Below are 22382 nucleotides of genomic sequence, written 5' to 3'. Positions count from 1 at the left end.
AATAATAAAAATGCTATTGAAGTCTGATTGTAGTGATTCAATGGTTTAAACAGGCACGTACAGTGTTGTTGTTGTTGTTTTACTAAATGCTTCATATAAAAAAATTGATCAGTGACCTGATAGCTAAAATAGCTCAACTATTGTAGGCAAAATATTGCTTTTGGTTGAAAACATCAGTTGCAATAAATGCTTGACCTGGTCCTCAGTTTTCATAGATCTTTTAGGGTTCTGTGCATTGTACCTGTAGTCAGGGTGAAAAACAATTTTACAGTAATTCACCCAAAAGTAATATATAAAAGAAATGTTGCCAAATTTTTTTGTACCTCGTTGTTTGCTGTAGAAGGTATGAATGTATGTAAATTGAACCGGAAATTTGATTTTAGGTCTTAACTTACTTAGTTTGTTACTTCCGTTTCTGACATGTCGTGAACTCGACTATTTGAAACGGATATTTGGAGATGAGTTTGCGGAAGTGATCCCTTTTGGTTTTCTTTTTTTTCTGTTCATAACTTTATTTAAAGATCATAATCTGTGGGTTAGACCTCAATATATACTGTTAAAGCTTCAGCACAGTGAATTTTATCTGGGAAGTTATAAATGAAATGTCATGGGGAAAAAATAAGTTTAAATAGTGGACATACACAAAAACTCATAAATGTTATAATAGAAAAAAATGCTATAATTATTTGTCTTTTATTTAATATCATTTTAATTTTATTGGAATTCTGAGTTTTCGGTTTCATAAAGGCTCATCAGAGTGAGCTTAACCCACTTCTTTATCAGTCAGCTGCTTCCTTTAAAGAGCCACTCAAATGAAAATCGAGTTTTCAACTTTTTTTGTGGCATTTTCTTAATATGGAGTACATATATTAAGAAAATTAAGATTAAAACAGTATTTTCCGAGTGTAGCAGTGATGTAGAAGCTACTACGGCAAGCAGCAAGCTCCCTGCCCCGCCCCATTCTAATGCATCCACTTGTAGACAAATAGATCCATGATCATTTTTGTTTTCCTCGACTGAGCTGGCATCTGCCGCAGAACTGTACGGCTGGATGGCTTCAATACTGGTCGCGATTTTTGTTGCACTGCTATTGTTAGGTTGGGGGTGCGGAGGGTTGTAAGTTAGCAGGAGAGCTAACAGAGGGCTTAGTCCACACCAACAGTACACAACTCAGAGGGGGAATTTCTAAAGAACACAGACATTGTCCTTTAAACAATACGGAAATTAAGTAAACTACTAATAGGTAATTACTCCGACTCACGATGCAAAAGAGAGAAAGTCAATTCTAAAAACAGATTTTAAAAACCGATTGGAAGCAGAATATATTTACTGACATTACTGGTAAACCAGTGTGTCTCATTTGTGGAGTGAATGTGGCTTTAATTAAAGAATATAATCAAAGACAACTGCGACAGACTGGCGACCTGTTCAGGACGTCCCCTGCCTTCGCCGATGAGTGGCCGGGATAGGCTCCAGCAGCCCTGTGACCCCGAAAGGGACAAAACGGGTTTGGGAGAGGAATGAATGAATGAATCTGAGATGGCGCTATGAGACAAACACACACTGTGCTGAGAAGCTGAGCACACTGAGTTTGAACAACGCTTTGGCGACTTTGAAGAACAAAAACAAAAAAATAATAATAATATTTTTTTTTTGCTGTTGCTTCGTAACCCGTTTGCCATCGATGTGGAAACAGGTCCTGTGCAGATTCAGATGGAGCAGATTGAGCTGCAGTGCCGTGGCACACTGAAGGGAAAGTGCGACACTGCAGAACCGCACAGATTGTTCACTCCAGAAATGCCCCAGCTCCGTCTACATTTGACTTGATCCATGTGTATGTGTGGTCGCACATTTCTGTGTGAAAAGCTCTTCTAAGTGATGAAGACTAACCAAACTGCAGACAGGTGTCGTCTCACTGATGAGCACCTGCAGTCCATCCACAACACAGGACCTTGCATCAAACACAAACACAATAATGCCAGGCGTCCAGTTCTGATCAAATGAGACAATATAAAAGAAAACAGAATTTGATTTGTTTTTGTTTAAATGCACAAATTTTATTGATATTTCCAGGTTTGGTATGTTTTGTTGTGCACCATATTTCTATTTTGAATTTGTGTTGATTTGACAGGACCTTTTTTATGTAGAGCAAAATCTTTTGGTACATTTAAAATGTAAGTTTATTGGGACTTCTGCTTTAGACCATACAACAGGGCTGGAATAACTACCTGCTTTTTACACCTGTCCTCTACATCTCCTTCTTCCTTTTTTTTTTGGTAACTTTTCCTGTCAAACAGTTCAGCAAGCAGATGGGACCTGAGGACGTCTTGTGTTGGACACAACTGTTGTATTGTTACAGTCAAGGATATTTAGCTTTGGACACAAGTAGTATTTTTGTATAAACCCAGTTTGTATTTAATTTACTTTCATGTAAGGAAGGAGGGGAGTTCAGGAACAGCTTCCAGACTGACATCTGGTTTTATTTGACCCACCTGTCCCGCAGGCTCCTCCAGTGTTGGGCCCCAGGCCTCCCCAGCCATGAGGATGCAACGCAAGGACAACAGACTCCACAGGCCCAAATCCTCAGCCCCACATACCCAAGCCCCAACTCCCAAGCATTTTGTAAAAGCTCTGGTCAGAACTTTCCCAAAAAGGCCCAAGGCATTTGACAGGTTAGAGCCATCCATGAGTGTCTCAATGAGTAACCCCAACTGGTCCATCATCTCAGACCGTGTCCCAACTGATCACCCCAGCCCCCCTCCACTAGACCCTGTAGATGTGACAGGCGTCGCCTAGACCAAACGCCCAAGAGGATAGCCCCAACCTGTCGCAATGCCAGAGAGACTGAATTGTATTCAAATGCCCCCCTACAGATGGTGTTCTGTCATACTGTATGGTATGAATTCTTAGTGAAAAGGCTTAGCGAAAGCCTCATACACATCTAGCAAAATGACCGTCTCCCCTCTCCACCCTTTCTCCGGGGCAGAAAACACGTGTATATCATTTGGTTGTATCAGTTCAGAAGTGCCTATCAGTTTCACCTTTGATGCTGTCATTTCCTTATTTATTTGCTTTGCAGCTTTGATCCAGTATTTGTTCTGTTTGTGTTTGCCAGTCAATCAATATGCATTTCCTTCTTTTTTTTTTGCTGTTCTACCCTGTTCTCCACTGTATTCTGCCTGCTGGGAAGCATTAACAGTTCCATGATCTCCAGCACCATCTAGACTCTGGAGTATGTTTATATTAATTTTGTGTTACTGACCTTATTGCTTTTCAGAGCTTGTCAAAGTTGAACAACTGTCAATATATTTACCAGTCTTTTGGTAAGTCTTATCCTAATGCTGGACTTTATCTGTTCAACTTCCTGCTTCTCAGGATGGTGATACAGATCAAGTGGAACACACGCAATTTTTTATCTTGTGCAGTTTATCACTTGGGGAAAGTGGTAAAGTCTACACAGACTTGCACTAAAGTCTGTGTGTAATAAAACCACATTTAATGAGTGAGTTATGGTCACAAAAAAGAATACTGGTTAACAAATTTACATGTGCATGTCAGACAATTTAGCATTATTCTGTTTTTTTTTTAAACCTTTTCTAAAGTTCTACTCCAGGAAGCTGCTGAGAGCCTCGGTATTAAGATACAAGTGTTCATAAAAGTTCACACGGAATGCGATAAGCATGTCGGGCATTCATTTCTAATGTTAAGTCAATGAACGGACGCAAGCAGAGGTCCTGCGGCTCAATTTGAGGATCGGGTATGGCACGTCAGAATTCCTATCAACCAATCAGGGACTTGCTTTGGCACGTGGCATGTTGAGGGAATCAGCGAGTGGAGTCCAAAACTAAAAGGGAGCATTCCATTTCTGAACTTCATAATACTTTTTTTTCCATCTAGACAATGATAAAAAAGATTCTCTAATTTCATTCTTGTTTTTCCTGTCCCCAGACTATTGCCATACAGCAATCATCAAACTGGGTAAAAGACGGAAGTACCTCTGAAAACAGCCGTCATTCAGATGCAGCTCTTGCATACTTCATGAATGACTTCATGAATCCAGGCATGGAGACGTAATTACCGATGTTTTTCAAAATAAATATACCTGATCTCCCAACATAATTTGTGCCTTCTATGCATTGTAAATGAGGAACACAGTCAAAGCTTCCATGCAGTGATGAGGCAAAGAACTCACAGCGGTAGCTCCTCCCACACGCGCCTGGAGCTTTTAGTTTATGAGAAACATTTCTTCTTGCACAAATTGAACTTCTTTCTTTCATCTTCTTCCGTTTTGTCCCTTACAGGGTCACAGGGCTGCCGGAGCCTATCCTGGCCAACTACGGGCGAAGGCAGGGGACACCCTGCACATGTTGCCAATCTGAATTGAACTAGCATTACCAATTTACTGCTGTGCTGAGAGGGCCGTGGCTGTAGACAAGATGACACCTGACATCATCGGCCAGAAGTGGAAATTATAAAACTTGCTTTAACCCAAAAGTGTTTAGAATTGTAGAAAAAACTTGAAAGTTTAAAACAGGGAAAACCATAACTGTTAGAGTCGCCAGTCAAAGTATAGCTTTTTAAGCTATGGGGGGGTTCCAGTTCCAGTTCCAGTCGAAGATTACTGGTTCTGAATGTTGATTTCTGCAGCCAGGTCTGCTTGGCTGGGCTGGATCCATGCGTCCATGTTTACAAGTTTTTACATATTTTGCATGTAGTTTGTGAGCAGCGGAGGAAGAGGGAGTAAAGGTAACAGTTCTAATCTGGACCACCCAATGAGCTTCCTGATCCTGAGACGGCACAGATGAAAAAGGGTCTGTGGAGAACCTGAAGGAACACAGAAAGGCTTTGTGTTACCATGACTGCACAGACCTAGGGGCCTCCACACATAGTCACAGAAGGCTCCTCCAAAACAGATCCGGTACCTTCATATGCAACAAGAAGCCAATGTGCCTTTCCTCCGGGAGACGCTATTTCCACTGGCCGCTGCCCCCTGCTGTCCTTGCAGTTGACATTTGCCCCATACTGCAATAACAGTGAGACCTGATCTGCACTGTCCTGTGAGGCAGCAGCGTGCAGAGGGCTGTCGCTTTCTCTGCCAGAGTTTACGTCTGCACCTGGAGAAGACAGAAACCTGCATCTGGTTTACATGCAAAACTAAAAAGACAGGTCATCTTTGTGCTGAAGAGCCAAGATTCCGTAGAAACACTGCAAAAAATTCTGATAAGACAAAAAGAAATTGCAGCAATTGTAGCTTTATCGTTACCATGGCGCCGCGTGTGTGGCAGCTTATCTGGGCAGCTCTACCTTTTTGTGTTCCTTACTTTGCGTTTTTTAATATTTTCTTCCACCTTATTTGTGTTTTTTGTATTTTTCAACAACTATTACAAAGTTCTGCGACAAAGGACAGGAACATCATTACTTTTGCTTTTTGTTTTTTTATTTTTTCTCAACTTTTTGAACCGGCCTCAGGGGATCCGTTAGGATGCAACTCCATTGTTTACACTTGAGATCAGCTGTTAGCTCTTGGACGAGTTGAGATTCTCCTCGCTGGAAAGCCAGATGTTCCAGCTGAAATACGGAGGAAACGACGAGGCTGCAGAGCTGGAGTTAAACGCCGGGAGAGAAGACGGAGGTACAAGCCATGTTTACCATCCGTTACTATGGGAAACGTCCGCGCGCTCTCTAACAAGCTGGACGAGTTAACAGCGCTCATGTGTCTGCAGCGGGTGTACCGTGAGAGCAGCCTGCTGTGTTTCACCGAGACGTGGCTCAACCAGGACATGACAAACTCCGTGGTCTCAGTTACTGGATTCACGCTGGTGCGGGCGGACCGGAGCGCGGCGCAGAGCGGAAAGAAGAAAGGCGGTGGTCTGGCGGTGTTCGTGAATGACAGATGGTGTAACCCGAACCACATCACTGTGAAAGAACAGCACTGCAGCAAGGACATTGAACTGGTGGCAGTCAGCGTTCGGCCGTACTACCTTCCACGGGAGTTCTCCCATGTGCTGGTGGTGACTGTTTACATCCCTCCGTCGGCTGACGCTGCTGTCGCTTGTGAGCGCGTGCACAGCACCGTGTCCCGGCTGCAGACACAACACCCGCAGGCCCTGATCCTGATTTCTGGGGACTTTAACCATGCATGCACCCCCCTCTCCGCCACCCTGTCCAACTTCACCCAGTATGTGAACTGTCATACGAGGGACAGAAAAACTCTGGACCTTTTCTATGCTAACGTCAAGAATGCATATGCTTCTGCCCCCCTCCCCCCTTTAGGACGCTCTGATCACAACCTGGTCCATCTCTCCTCTGCGTACACTCCAGTGGTGAAACAGCAGAAACCACAGATTAAAACGGTGAAGATCTGGACTGAGGAAGTAACAGAGCGACTAAGGGACTGTTTTAGCACCACAGACTGGGACGTTCTCTGCAGTCCACACGGGGAGGACATTGACAGTCTTACTGACTGCATCACGGAGTATGTCAATTTTTGTGTGGAAAACACAGTGCAAACAAAATCAGTGCAGTGTTTTTCCAACAACAAGCCCTGGGTCACTCCTGAGCTGAAGACCCTCCTAAATGTGAAGAAGAGGGCTTTTCTCTCTGGGGACAAGGAGGAGCTACGCAGAGTACAGAGGGACCTGAAATACAACATCAGGAAGTGCAAGGACTGCTACAGGAAGAAGCTGGAGCAGCGCCTGGAACAGAACAACATCCGTGATGTGTGGAGGGGTCTAAAACACATCTCAGGACATGCTGAGGCTGGAAATGGTCGCCAGGTCACAGCTGACCAAGCCTGGGCAAATGAACTGAACCTGTTCTTTAACAGATTTGATTCTGCCCAGCCCCCAGTCTCCACCCACTCGGCCCCCTCTTCACACCTTTCCAGCTCAGGCGTCTCCTCCCAGCTGCAGCTGTTACCATCTCGGCACCAAACAGTCCACTCTCCCCTTCTTCCAACAGAAGCAAAGGGACCCCCCCAACGACTCACAGCACCAGACCAGCCACCGCCCACTCATCCTCCAACCCCCCCTCTGCCTCACCCTGAATCAGGTTAGGATGGAGTTAAGGAGAACAAAGGCCAGGAAGGCAACAGGCCCTGACAGCATCACCTCCAGGCTCCTCAGGGAGTGTGCAGACCAGCTCTGTGTGGTGATGCTGTTCATATTTAATATGAGCCTCAGACTGGAGAAGGTACCAGTCCTCTGGAGGACTTCCTGCCTGGTTCCGGTTCCAAAGGTACCTCGTCCTACGGAACCGAACCACTTCAGACCTGTCGCCTTGACTTCCCACCTGATGAAGGATATGGAGAGGATCATCCTCAGCCATCTCCGCACTCAGGTGAGCTCAGCACTGGACCCGCTGCAGTTTGCATATCGACCAGGCATCGGGGTGGATGACGCCATCATCTACCTGCAGCATCGGGCCCTGTCTCACCTGGAGGCCCCTGGGAGCACTGTGAGAGTCATGTTTTTTGATTTCTCCAGTGCTTTCAACACAATTCAGCCATCACTGCTGAGGAGGAAGCTGGAGGTTGCAGGTGTGGACCAACATCTGGTTGCTTGGACCATCAACTACCTCACAGACAGGCCACAGTTTGTGAGGCTGCGTGACTGTGTGTCTGATGTGGTGGTCTGCAGCACGGGGGCACCTCAAGGGACTGTGCTCTCCCCATTCCTGTTTACCCTGTACACATCAGACTTCACCTACAACTCCCACCACTGTCATCTGCAGAAGTTCTCAGATGACAGTGCCATTGTGGGCTGTGTATCAGGGGGGGATGAGCAGGAGTACAGGGGGGTCATCACTGACTTTGTTAGCTGGTGTGAAGTTAACCACCTGCTGCTTAACACCAGCAAGACAAAGGAGCTGATACTGGACTTCAAGAGGTCCTCACCATCACAGTCACCGGTGAACATCCAGGGTTCAGACATTGAGGTCGTGGACACATTTAAATATCTGGGTGTTCACCTGAACAACAGACTGGACTGGTCCAACAACACGGATGCTCTGTACAGGAGGGGCCAGAGTCGCCTTCACCTGCTGAGGAGACTGAGGTCCTTTGGCGTGTGCAGACAGCTGCTGAGGACCTTTTACGACACTGTGGTGGCCTCAGTGGTCCTTTATGGAATTGTGTGCTGGGCGGGAGGGCAGTGCAGGCAGAGACTTGAAGAGGCTTAACAAACTGGTTAGGAGGGCCGGCTCTGTCCTGGGCTGCACACTTGAGTCCATCGAGGAGGTGGCGGACAGGAGGATGTTAGCTAAGCTGACATCCATCATGGATAACCCCTCCCACCCCCTACACCAAACTGTAGAGGCGCTGACCAGCTCCTTCAGCACAAGACTGTTGCACCCTCAGTGTAAGAAGGAGCGCTAGCGCAGGTCATTCCTCCCCACAGCCATCAGACTGTACAACACCGTGTCAAAGTGACACTCCACGATCCCAGGGTGTTTTTCTGTTTAGTCATTGATTAATTTACTTTTGTTGTAGTTGTTGTTTTTCAATTTTAAATTGTTTTTTGTTCCTGAACAGTTGTTTGGTTTTTTTCTTGGTGTGAACTTCATTAGTTATTTCTGTATTTTGAAAAAATTTGTAATGTTTTTTTACAGTTTACATGTTTTGCAGACCGCATGTTTTTTACACTTTTGCAGCTGTATTTATTTAATATTTATTTCTTTATTTAATAAGAATCTCATTTTTGATAATAATTTTTCATAATAATTTTAGTAATATTTTTAATTATCTAATATAAATGTAATTTGTGATGTCCTTTATTGATGTTATATTATATAGATTATTTCTGAATGTCGTGTTGCTGCCACAGATAAATGAAATTTCCCCATTGTGGGATTAATAAAGTCATCTATCTATTTATGGGCTCAGTTACAACTGCCTGAATGGAGCAAATAGGTGGTCCACACAAAATGTCAGGGTTGTAGACCGCTTTGTAAGCTCGTAGACACAAACTACATGGAAGGGTAAAGGGTGCAGTAGGTGAGACGCAGACTAATGGATTTTTCCTTCATCCGCACAACTCAGACTGTGTAAGGGGCCAATGAGTGCTGTTCACATGATAAGTGCATGTGTGCTCCCAGTAAAGGTTTTTCTAATTTTTGCCCCCAGTCAGCCCGTATCAAGCCTCTAGGGCAGTTGTAATGAATGCTTTAGCAACGAATAGAGTGCGGCGTAAGGGCACTGTACGACTGCATCACCCGTAGGTGCAACTTACATTAGCCTCACACATACTTAACACCCCCACACACACCCCCATCGTACATTCCACTTTCAACTGTGGTCAAATGGGCCTCTAGGGAACTGCAAGAAAAACCTGCATTCCCCTTAAAGACCTACTCTAATGAAAATGGTGTCTTGACATGTTCTTGTGGCTTTTTTTGTTTTTACAATAGAGGACATACAGTATATAAAAAAGTTAAGTTCAAAATTGCATTTTTGATTATTTCTTAAAAAAGCAGTGTCAGTGACCAACTGCAGTCCATGTATTTATAACAAATAAAATGCACTGGGCGGGCCAAAAGCTCCCTGCTCTGCTCCATTCTGATGCAGACAAATGGATCCATGAATGAATTTGTTTTCCTCATCTAAGATGTTATCTGGATCAAAACCGTACGGCTGGAGATTATTGCTCGCCATTTTTGTTGCACCGGTAACATTGATGGGGATGTTGGGGTTGTGAGGGGCTGTAGGCTAAAAGAGGATCCTGTAAACAAATAGGTGACATGAAGTGGGTGTTTGGGGATGGGGGTGCGGGGAATGCTCCACTGATGCAAGGCAAATTTCACAACCAAAATGTCTTGAATAAATCTTCAACCAAAAAAAGATTTACATATAAAAAATATATACGGTATATCAAAATCTTAAAAATGTGAAAAAAGACTACCTAAAAAACAGCCACTGCTTCAAAACCTTTTCAAGTGGCAAAGTGTACTGTGTTATCCAATTCTTGTACCAAGCCATAGCCAGGTGTGAGCCTCACCTCGGTGCAGCAGAACGCGGGAGCAGGCCAGTTGTTGGTGCAGACAGCTAACGTAGAGAGGAGAACCCAGGAGAGGAAGCTGACAGTCTGGATCAGCCCCATGAGAGAGAAGCGACTCCACACACTGGCTGTTCCCTGCTCACAAAAACAGAAAAATGTCTTTTATTCACTGATTCCTTTGGTTGGTTGGAAAACGTGCAGACGGGGGCCCTTGGAGACCCCTCCAAAATCTTGGGATTTGGAGACCCCTGCCCAAGATACTTTAACTTCTCCACCTGGAGCAGGCGCTCCCCACCCATCAGAGAAGACAAACTAGTACAAAAGAAAATGAAAATTGCATGATGTTATTATTGTCAAATTTGATTTTTGATGTTGTTGGACTGCACGGTGGCATAGTGGTTAGCACTCTTGCCTCACAGCAAAAAGGCCCTGGTTTGAGTCCCAGCTTGGACCCTTCTGTGTGGAGTTTACATGTTCTCCCTGCATATATGTGTGGGCTTTTACCAGGCTTCAGCAGGTTCTGAAGATGGATGGATGTTGTTTCAAACTCATTTAAATATTCTTTAAAAAAATAAAAATGACCTAAATCACCTTAAGTTTATGGTTCTGTTTGTCAGTTGCCAGTAAAATGTACCTACATCAAAGCCATAAATCTTATTCAACAAATACGCATGCGGCCATGTCACTTACCTCTCTTGCAGGCCTCATGCAAAGCAGAAGGAAAGTGTGCGTGCTGTATCTCAATCTGTGCACCATTCTTCAATAGAAGCTCTATACAGCCAATGCTTCCTGAAGTGCAACAGTTGAACAGTGGTGTGATGCCGTCGATGGTTGCAGCATTCACCTGCAGAAACAGGAGCAAAACACTGTTGCCATAAATGTTCATAGACACACTGGTAATGTTAGGTAGCAATGGTTGCAACAAAGGATACTCACATTGGCTCCCTCGTTTATTAATGTCCGAACACATGCTGTGTGCCCTGAAAGGCAGGCTTCATGAAGAGGTGTCACATGATCAATTGTCAGAATGTTAGCATGATATCCCTGTGACAAAAAAAAACAACACTCAGTTAATGCTTGCTAAATTATGGGATGCCGTTTGTAAACTGACTGAGTCAAATATTACCAGCAATATTTTGGGTATTTTAGCCTTTTTTGGGAGGAAAAAAAACTGTTTTCTCAAATGCACATTTTGACCTTTAATTCTATGGAAGCGATTAATTTTGAGCCAAAAAATGCAGGTTCATTTTGAAAAAGAAAAAGCATTTCTGGTTTTGACTTTGCTTTTTATTTATGCTACAGAATCGCTTCCATATAATTCTTGTATCTATAAATGTTACATTTCCTAACTACATATTTAGATAGGGAGCTAAATATTTATTTTAAAGTCAAATATTTTTGTTATACAATTATATATTTAGTTTAAAAACTATATTTCTTGTTTGTAAACTAAATATTTATGAATAACTGTAAAAACATGAATATACCATGTATGTAATCTATTCAAACTATGCAATATGTTTTTAGAACAGGACCCCAAGACAAATTATACATTAGGAAAGACTAATCCTTGCATAATTATACAAACCATAATATTGTCTAATACTTACGTACTAATACTAGTGAAAAGATTAACATGCATTAGCCAGAAACCGATTTTAGATGATAAAAATTGATGCAGTTTACAGCATCATTTATGAAAACCACCATAAATCTCAGAGATGCGATGTGTAAAATGCTTGTAAAGCACCACAGTTGTTGTTTTTGTTCACCTTTCAGCACATCCCATCAGGACATTAAATACTGTTAACTGGTATTGGTCAAGGTGTATTTAAAAATATTGCCAAATCTACAAGGAATTGAATGTAAAGTTCTTTATCATACATTTGATTTGTGATGTTTCTTTTAAACTCCAAAATGTGCACATCACATTTTAAAAGAATCGTTTTTTAAATAAGATACTCAACATTGCAGAGATGTGAAAAAGCCCCACCACAGTTGGCTTTTGTGGTCTCACTGTTCATGCCTTCATCTCAAGCACCAACAGATCTGTGTCTTTAATGAAAAACCTGATGTCTAACATGTTGAGTTCAGACTCTTGCCAACCTCTGTGTCGCACTCGTGCCAATCCACAAGGATCATTTGATAGGTTTGGTTAAAACAGGAACCCTATTTTAAATGTTAATTTCGTTCTTCTTTACCTTTTCTTGTTAAAAAGAAAAAAAAACAGAAGAGACCCATTTCTATTTACTGTACATGGATAATCCACCTAATGAGAGAACCCATAATAATACCAACAACAATTTCCCATTCCAAATTTTGCTTAATGGATGAGATGTATTTATCAGTCGGATAACCAGTGGAAGGTTAGAAAAAAACCCAATTTACTGTTTGTGTTTAATTCCCCGTACTTTAGAATCAGAAAAACAGAGAAAACATACCTGAGCAAGAAGGGTGCGTAGAGCCAGTAGTCGACCCTGGGAGGCGGCCTCATGGAGCGGGGAGCGGTCAGCCCAGGAACCTACAGAAACAAGACGGGTTGGTATGAAAAGAAAAAACCCAGTGCACCGGACACTGTGTTTGCTGAACTGCAGTGGAAGGATCCATCCATTTTCTTTAAACAACTGAATCCCTTTCGGGATCACAGGGTTGCCAGTGCCTGTAACGGCTGCTGCAGTGATTTTGGATTGAAGAAAGCAGAGTTTACCAACACCAGCGCTGGACACTTCAGCCCAAATCCTGACTGACTGTGGAGATTCCCAATGAAGCTTAAGCAGCCTGGGTTCTGCTCCTCAGCAGTCTTCCTCCAAACCCTTGGATCTTGATTCCCAAATGAAAGACACACTTTACACCTTCATCAGAAAATAGGACCTTGGACCACTGGCCAACAGTCCAGGGCTCCTTCTTCTTGCCCCAGTTGATTTGCTTCTGCCGTTGGCCAAGGCTCAGAAGTGACTTGACCAGAGGAACCCAAAGTCTGCAGGTTCTTGAATCTTGCCCGTTTTATAATCTGCTTAAGCCCATGGTCGTCTCTTTTGCTGCTGCATTTTCTCTGATCTGCTTGGACACAGCCAGTTTCCTTTTAGCAGCTTTAACCAGACGATGACGATGGTCTTCTGGCTAGTTGTTAAGTCTGAATTCTTTTTTTGAACCTAACTGAACCAATTTAATGCCATCTGGTGAACCTGTGCGGGTGCTTTGAGTTTAGTAGATTATTAGTTTGTGAAACTCAGCTTAAAAAAGAATTTGGGCAGACTTTTCCACACTATTCAAATTTTTTGAAATTCTGTTTTTGAGAGTTTTATGGGCTGGAACCCCAATGAAAAAAATACTTGTACTCAATTAAACAGTGGCCCTTGAATCTACATTCCATAAATTTATTATTTAAATGGAACTATGGAGATGAAAACACCTGTACAGGATATTGTAATTTTTTGGAAAGCATCTGTATTTACATCGTGTTACCTCTAAATAAGTAGACACTGTAACTCACAGCAGTTCTATGTTTCACTGTTAATACCCTCGTTTAAACTGAAAGCTGATTACAAATGGTTCATCTAATCCTCATATGAAGTTTGATACTTTCGTAATAAACTGCAGATTTTTCGCCAAAGTAAAGTCCAGACATGACATTTTCTAAAATGTTTTTTTTTGTATAAACTTGGCTACGGCTGTCCATTGTGTCCAACATTTTTGTTTACATATTCTTTACGGTTTGCTAACTAATGACCAGCCACTAGCTTTGGAGTCCACATTGGTCACTCTACTAAAAATGTTCTGGAAACACCTGAAGAACTAAAAAAGAAGGCAGACAGACAGACAGACAGTCTTTGCACTCAAACATCTTCAACATACCGATGTCTCCGTCTCCCCATGGCACATCCAACCAATCAAACACATAGGACATTTGAATGTAGTATGGGTGCTAAGCATGTTATGCTGGTACAAGGTGAAAACAGACAACCGCAGCAGCTAAAATTAGCAACCACAAGCAGCCTTAACCACTGACTGCAGCTGACTCACTGGCTCAAACTCCACAGCTGCTGTCAGGCATCGAGAAGAGAAAACTTCAAATCACCTTAATCTCTTTGACACTTAACAAGTTGGTATGTCATATCTAAGTGAAGGCCTTGTTTGTTAAACACAAAGACAGCAGTGGGCAGCATTGTGTAAGCTAACGTCTGCTACGCTTCCACAGTTTTTCACATTTCACTGGTTTCATTCAAGCAGCCTGAGCTGAATGTCTGACATGACTTTATTTTATAGAGTTTCTTAGAGGAAATAGTCATTTTGCATTCATATAAAGGCTATTTTTTTTCTTAGCAAAAAAAAAAAACCCTAACAACTTTCAATGATGTCTAAAAATTAAAAGTCACACACAAAGAGAGCAAATTTAAATAAGCATCTGGATACCAGATTAAAATAAGCACAAGTGGACAGATTGTGTGAAAGGGCATACGGTATCTATTTTATATTCTGAGATTCGAGTTACTTCACTTCTATTGAGCAAAAAAAAAAAAAAAAAAGACAAGCAACAACAACCGTTTATTTAGTTAAATTGCTGTTCTTTAATTGTGGCTGAAAATAATCCATGATGGGTTGCTGCAATGTTACCATTTTTCTTTCTAAGAGAAAAAAATTATTAAATGGAAAATTCCAGAAGTGGGCAGAGTCTTGAAATTTAAGGCATTCTATCACTGAGGGGGATAGGGGTCACACTGATGTGACAAAGACTTTGGGTGGGGTCACATGTTATGACATCTATGAGCTGAAATCAGCAAATAGGAGAAGACTCTTTCAAGACGCAGCATCCGGCTCAACTCTGGTCCATGAATGTGTTGTATTCCAGCCCAGCCCTTGTGCTATCTTAGATGACCCCACCCTTACACTGACATGTTCTCCCTACCATGACAAAGGTGGATAAAGGTGGAAAGATTTCATGTAATCCATGGACACCAGTGAGGTTCACAAATCATTGAAGAAAAAAGGTTCAGAGCACTGTCTAATGGGTCTAGATGACCCAACTCCCAATGTTAAAGTGCCTAGGATAGCACAAGGGTTAAACAAACCTCGGAGAGTTTGCAGCCACGCTCCTCCGTTTCATTGCAGTTCAAACAACCGTTGGAGATTTTTAAACAGCATTTCTTCAGGAGAAACAACTTCCAGGAGCCCCAGCCACGTGCCATCCTCGTCAACCCTCAGCAGGGTCATCATGGAGCCCAGTTTCTGCCCAGACAAGGAGAATCTCCGTTCCATGCAGACTATTTCATTGTCCAACTAAGTCAAGATGGGAAGAAACAAAACAAAAACTTGCCAAACAGAAACAAATGAAAGAAAAATTCATTAATGATGGAAAAGAAACAAAACGGGAATTGGTGAGGCTTCAAAAGTACGCTGATCCAGACGTTTTGAGCGCCGCCAAAGCCTCTAACCAAGTCAGAAGTGACTTCAAACGTAGAAAGAAGAAGGACCTCCAGAGAAATTAAAAGTCACCTTTGTTAAAAACAAGGAAAGGTCTTCAAAAGATCTGGAGGCAGAGCGTGAAAAGAACAACATCCTTCAAAAGGAATTGGGATGTCTCAGATGGCAGCTGGATTCCAGAGCTCAAGAATCCAAAACAGAAAGTCTTCTGAAGCAAGAGGTGGGACATTTGAAGGCAGCTCACAAAGACCTCACCTTCAAATTTGATGCCCAGATTATATCCGTCCAAAAGGAAGTGGGAGTCCCGCGCCGAGAGCCGGAAAAAAAAAGATCTGTTTGTTCACAAGAACTTCTGATCAAGCAGCAGATCATCAACAGCCTCAAAGCAGAGCAGGATATTTCACTTCACACAGCAGATCGCCACCGTGACCGTCATGACCTGCAGAGAGAGCTGTGCTTCCAGGTAGAGCTGCACTGTCTAGCAGGATCCATCAACCATCCAACCAAACTCAGTCCAGCAGCAGCCTCTAGTCCCTGTGGTCACCGTCATCCAGACCACAGAGGACACCCGGGACGCCCAAACGGTCTGGGAGACTGCACAGCATATGGAAGCTGAGGGTTTTCAAGTCACCATAGTGGACTAAAAAATCTAAAAAGAAACAAGACTTCAGCAGGCAAGGCCCCTTTTAAAGAATGACTGTAAATTAAAGCAAGAGTTCAAAAGAAAATCTTTCAATTCAGGAGAAAATCAGTCTTAGACATTGTCATCAACTGTTTAAATGTTAGTTTTAGCACATTTTATGTATTTGAGCGTTTTGTGTAGTTAGAATAGTTAGTCTTAAGTTTTTTCAACTTTTTTCTAGTTAGTTATTTTAGAAGTTTTAGGTTTTTTATACAAATGTGTTTGTATATTAGAAGGTTTTTAAATGTATTTAAATAAATTGTGTAGTAATTATTACGAGAAAAATATAGATTATAATATAAATAACAAATGTATTGTTCATTACGATTAAATATAATTATATAAAGTGTATAATCTATAACAAATGTATTAATGATCATGAATGTTAATGCAAAAATGTAAACTGTATTTGTGATAGAAAATGTTTTAATAATACTGTTTATTATATTCAATAATATAATAACATAAATAGCATTAATAATATAATAATATAATAATGAATAAGGTTTGCTGTGTCTGTCAGCGTAGTGCCCAGATCATGGAGACAATACCAGGAGACAGGCCATTACATCATGAGGTGTGGAGGAGGTCGTAAGGAGCAATAACCCTGCATCAGGACCACTACCTCCTCCTTGGTGCAAGCAGAAACAGAAGAGGTACTGCCAGATGCCTGCAGAATGACCTCCAGCAGGCCACAAATGCACATGTCTGCTCAAACTGTTAGAAACAGACTCCACAAGGGTCTTAAAAGGACCCAACGTCCACAGGTGGGAGTATGCTTACAGCCCAACACCGTGAAAGATGTTTGACGTTTGCTAGAAAACACCAAGATGCAAGCAAATTTGTCACTGGCCCATCCGTTCCCCCGACTTGAATCCAATTCAGCCCATCTGGGACATCATGTCTCGGTCCATCCACCAACGCCAGGTTGCACCACAGACTGTCCAGGAGTTGGCAGATTCTTTGGCCCAGGTGTGGGAGGAGATCCCCCGGGAGACCAACCGCTAACTTATCAGAAGCATATCCATGCGTTGCTGGGAAGTCACACAGGTACGTGAAGAGCCCACACTTCTGAGCCTCATTTTGACTTGTTTCAAAGACTTTACATCAAAGTTGGATCAACCTGTAGTGTGTTTTTCCACTTTGGTTTTGAGTAGGATTCACATCCAGACCTCCATGGGCTGCTGCCCACCCCTGGCTAGTAAAGCTTTGATACCAGGGTTTTGTTCAACTTTGATTAAAACAACACACGACCTATTATTTAAACATTTCACATCAGATAGACTCACAAAAACTGTGACCAGTCCACATGAACTCCACTGCACCTTTGGCCACCCCGCCATACATGTTGTGGACACGCCACTGCACACGGTCTAAAGAGGACGTTTCATCCCAAAGATAGAAGCATCACAACAACAAGCCGCCTCACTGGTTCAGGTACGCGGTGTACTCACCCTGGCTGGTTAAAATCCCCCAGCAGCACCTCTTCCTCTCCGGGCCTTGCTTGAGGAGCCCTGCCGGTTCTAGCGCTCTTTTGCGGGACATGTCCACGGGCCGGCGGGCTGGACCTCCGCATGTTCTCACGTCTTTGAGTCACGGCGCTGCAGTCCTGACAGCTGACTGCAGCGAAGAGGAGGAGTCACTGCTGAACGCGCTCTGATTGGTTCAGATCAGTTGTTGTTGTGGTTTCTAACGTGACAGCTCACGTGGCAGGACGACATGTGGTATTTTTATATCGTGCTACGGCTGACTTTCTCCTGAAAAGACCCTGACGAGAAGTTCTCTGGTGTCTTGTGATGATCTTTTTATTGTGTTCCTGTTTCTCTTTTTTATGTTATTGTTACTCTCTTCCTCCATTTTCTGATGCTTAACTCCTACAATTTTTCTTTCCAACTATTTTAACCATTAAACTATTCAAATGTTTAGCTCTTTCAGCTTTTTACAGCTACTACTTTTGGTCCCCTAAATCCTTGAACTTGTCAAGATATTCCAGGATTTCCAGGATTTTTGCCTCCATTGAAATACATGGGGAGTCCTCGAAAACCTTTGCTTCTTTCTGTGGTGCAGAAGATCGCTGGTTCGATACCCAGCGCTCGTATTTTTCACAAAAATATATTTTTGTTATTGTGCTGTTTTCACTTTATTTATGGTCAACTTTGATCATTTACCAGTATTAATTTTTAGTTGCCAATTACCCATTCAGTTTCCTTTTCATTCAGCGAAACAGCAATCAGCCCTTCATTTTCTTCTGGAAATGAAGCTCCTTCTAGTTCACTTATGTCAGTATTGAATTCAAATAGTTAACATCATGGACAGTCTTCTCAGATTGCATAAATATATACTAGTATATAGTTCGATACCTCCTCCTTTCTTTTGTCATGGCCTAAATCTCCTTCTCTTCCTCAATTAAAAATATAATCAAGCAGATAATGAAACCATTTCAAATACTCTGGGAGAAGTTTTACCTGGAGATTCACACATGCAGCCACATGTGCCTCTTTGACTCCTCCATTGTGGCTCTCTGTTTAACGAAGAAATAACTTTTTTTTTTTTTTAATAGTAACTGTAAATTAGAATTAGCAGCTGGGTAGCTCAGTTGGTTAAGTGTAGAACTGACTTGTGGGAAAACCAGGGTTTGTTCCCAGGTGGCGCAATGAGCTTCATGCAGTGTGGGTCCTTGGGCAAGATCCTTTGTGCTACTGCCTAACTATGTAGACACAAGGGGGGGCTAGTATGAGTCCCCCTGTGCCAGGCCCCAGCCCAGATCAAATTCAAGCAGGTGTCAGAAAGGGCATCCGGCGTAAAAATCCCTAACAAACCACCTGTGCAAATCAGAGAAAGCTGATTCGCTGTGGCGACCCCTGAAGAGATATGCCAAAAGTTAAACAACATAATAGCAGCAATAACGTAAAGGTAGAGCAGTGAACCTCTGGTCGAAAGTTTGCAGGTTCTGTTCGTCCCTTGTGTCAAAGCACCTTTGAGCAAGACACTGAACCCCATGTTGCTCCTGGTGGTTATAGGTTGGCACCAGTGTTTAGCAGCAGAGCCGTCCGTGTGTGAATGTGTATGTGAACGGGTGAATGGGACTGGGACCCTAAAGCGCTTTTAGCCTTCAAGGAAGTCAAAGTCAACTTTATTGTCAATTTTTCACATGTGCTCGACAAACAATGAATTGAAATTTTGTTTCTTTCTCTCTCATGCGTAGACAAAAAAAAGACAAGTTACAACATTAACCACAAAAGTGCAAATGCGGAATGAGGAAGGTAGTAAAGTGCAATTTAAGAATACGCCTTTTTTTTTACCATTTACAAATCAGTGTCATCCTTTTCTAGAGGGTGAAGTAAGACTTTGTGGCTCATATCGGGTTGTGATCAGGGAGAAATCAACCTAAATGGTTGCAGACCACTGCACTAGACTATTGTATATTCTCCCTGTAGGTAGCTCAGTTACAAATAAAGGTCTTGTTAGATTAAAAGTGCAATTATGAGCGTTAAGATATTCCACTCCTTAAAGACATTATAATAACAATCAGTATAAGTAAAATACAGATTGTTCTCTGTACATTGATGTGCAGAGAAACCCTGCATGTCATTTGATTGTCTTCATATTTCTGATATAAATATTAAACAGAAGATGCTGATTTGATTGTGAACACTTTTACTGAGTGTTTGTAGAACACATTGTCAAAGCAGATACTTGTCTAGATTAAATCTGATATTCATAGATGTGCACAAGTCTCACTACTGTCTAAATGTTCACTGAATACGTTTAATCTAAATATTAAATCTAAAGTTACATGAACATTTTCAGAAAATATGCTAATTCATCTAGACTAATCAACCACTTTTAGATTTTTCATGACCTGGTTTTTCAGACTCCATTGATGTGGAAAAAAAGGTTGAGGGCTTACGATGGTGCATTGTTCAGCACAGTGATTCTTAACCACGGGGCTGTGGCCCAATCTTGGTCTGAAAGGGTCAACTCGTGGGCCGAAAAAAAAAATCTGTTCTGAACCTGTGGGCCGTGAGGGCATGAGGGCCGTTGGACCTGGTTGCAGCCTCCCACCACTTGGTGGCAGTGATGCGTCAGTCAGATGTTGTAGCATGCACCACTATGCAGCGTAGCTCAGTAAAAAAAAATAAAAAATGTATATATGTGTCCGAATTCAAACCCTAATCCCTAACTACTAAAAATTAATTCTGGCACAAACAGTCAAACAGTAATTATTCATTTCTCCTCTGTGATTAATCTTCAAACAGATGGCACTTCCGTGTATTAAAAGGTACTGCAGCTATTCAACAATACCAAATCTATGTCCCTGGCTGGTCTACGTTCAACCTGGTTTAAATCTCAATGTGCCTTCAATGGCCGCGCATTTTTTGTAGCGATGTGTGAAACAGAGAGTTTCAAAGATGGAAGCCCAAAACCCATTAACATAGACTCTTCATTGGAAGTGGTATCTTGAACACTTGTTGCAGAGGGCGGTGTGAACACAGCTGAAAATGCTGCAGAAGGTGGAGGTTGAGGTGGCAAAGGCCAAACAAAGAGCAACAGTTTGGACACAACGTATGGAGGGGTTAATCTGTTGGCAGAGAAACAAAGATGGTGAGAATGTGCAGCAGGTTCGAGTGGAAATATGATAGTTGGAAAAAGTAATTGGAAGAGTTGCTGAATAAGAGAAAAATATTAGAGAACACAGAGTAGAACAGGTGGCTGTTCAGAAGCAGGAAGGAGTAAAGTTCAGTAAGAATGAAGTGAGGGAGACACTGAAGAAGATAAAAGAGTGGAAAAGCAGTTAGTCCTGATAACATTTCTTTGGAGGTATAGAAGTTTTTAGGTGAGGTGGCAGTCGAGTTTCAGGCTGGGCTGTATACAGAGTTGCATTGTCTTTTTGTAGATTTAGAGAAATTTAATGATAGGGCATAGAAAAAGATACTGTGAAGGGTTTTCTCTTTTTAAAATTTTTTACCAACCATTTTGCAAACCTTCTCCACGGAGATGTACTGTGTGAGAGAAAGGAGTCAAGCCTCACATGTATTCATTACATCCCACATATCACGATCCTCTGATTAAGACATCCATTTTCTCACCCATTCTCACGGTTTTTACCCACAGCATGAACAACATTTCATTCAAAACACCACAAAAACCCATAACATTTTTGAAAATCATTACGAGAATGTTGCAAAGCAAGTTTAAACATCCAACGCCTGTTCAGTCACTAATTATCCACTACAAAGTCAAAGACTTAAAGTACTAAGAGACAACATTCTAGAACAATGGAAAGAGGTGAGCAGGTGTGTACAAGTAGGTAGGAACATGTGGTGGAAGGTTCCAGGCATAGTGTGTCACAAAAGAGTGTTCAGTCAGTTTTGGTGAGTTTTCATGCATGTTCAGGAGATTGCATTTGCCACAACAGAGGAGATAGCAATATTATAATAATTCTCATTATCAAAAAACCACGAGGTCATTCCTGCCACTCATTTATCATCTTCATCATTTTACTGTGACTGTTTTTCCTCATCTTTTGATCTACTGAAAAAGGGTTCCCAGTGGTATTTTAATTACGATTAAGTTGTTTTTAGCCAAGGTCTAAAAACCGGCGTTGTTTTCTAGGACATTGTTTCTGCAGAGCGGCAGAAATTTATTAGAAATTCGCTTCTGATATGCGGATGCGACCGTTTTCCCATCGTTCATCTGTTTATGTGCTCTCCCTCTCTTTGGAGCCAGTTTCTAGCGCAGACGAAGAAAACAAAGAAGTACACGGATCTTGTCATCTACAAATGGATCCATCAGAATGGAGCGGAGCAGGAATCTTGCGACCCATCGAATATAGCTTCTACGTCACAGCTACAAACATTTTCCAATGGCATGCTTTCGTCTGTTCCTGATTCACAACCATATGGATAAAGAAGTACTCAGAAAGGCAGTTTTAAGCTTATATAAACACACATCGCTACACAAGTTATAAATGTCCTTCATCATCAGGAAAAAGGCCACAAGAACATGTTAAAAACAACAAAAACAATATTTTCATTGGAGTGGATCTTTAATATTGTGTACACAGCACAACAGACCTGCAGGTGGTGAAAGACAATCAACAAAACACATTTCTGATGTTTTATGTTACATAGATGTCACCATGGGTTCTTATACATGAATAAAGTAATGAAAATGTTTGTTTTATTTATTTTATTCAATAATAATAATAAAAACCCTTTTTTTGCTTTGTTTGTGTGTTTGGCCCATTGACTGTGTGGTTTGGACAGAAACATACTGTTAATGGG

At 42.0% G+C, this 22382-nt stretch overlaps 1 protein-coding gene across 1 annotated transcript; it reads right to left on the bottom strand.

Annotated features, from left to right (window-relative positions):
- Positions 1–1645: 1645 nt before the first annotated feature.
- On the bottom strand, positions 1646–17733 carry LOC101166936 (ankyrin repeat and SOCS box protein 5). Its single transcript, XM_004066129.4, has 7 exons — positions 17550–17733; positions 12434–12513; positions 10929–11036; positions 10683–10836; positions 9993–10127; positions 4923–5114; positions 1646–4824 (listed from the first exon to the last, which is right to left on the bottom strand). Exons 1-7 carry the CDS (start codon positions 17638–17640, stop codon positions 4697–4699), a joined length of 888 nt encoding a protein of 295 aa, XP_004066177.2. The 5' UTR covers positions 17641–17733; the 3' UTR covers positions 1646–4696.
- Between the last annotated feature and the right edge of the window lie 4649 nt (positions 17734–22382).

Source organism: Oryzias latipes, chromosome 1, assembly GCF_002234675.1.
Source record: "Oryzias latipes chromosome 1, ASM223467v1".
NCBI lineage: Eukaryota > Metazoa > Chordata > Actinopteri > Beloniformes > Adrianichthyidae > Oryzias > Oryzias latipes.
The sequence above is the reverse complement of the archived record's forward strand: the minus strand, read 5'-3'. Positions and strand labels throughout refer to the sequence as shown.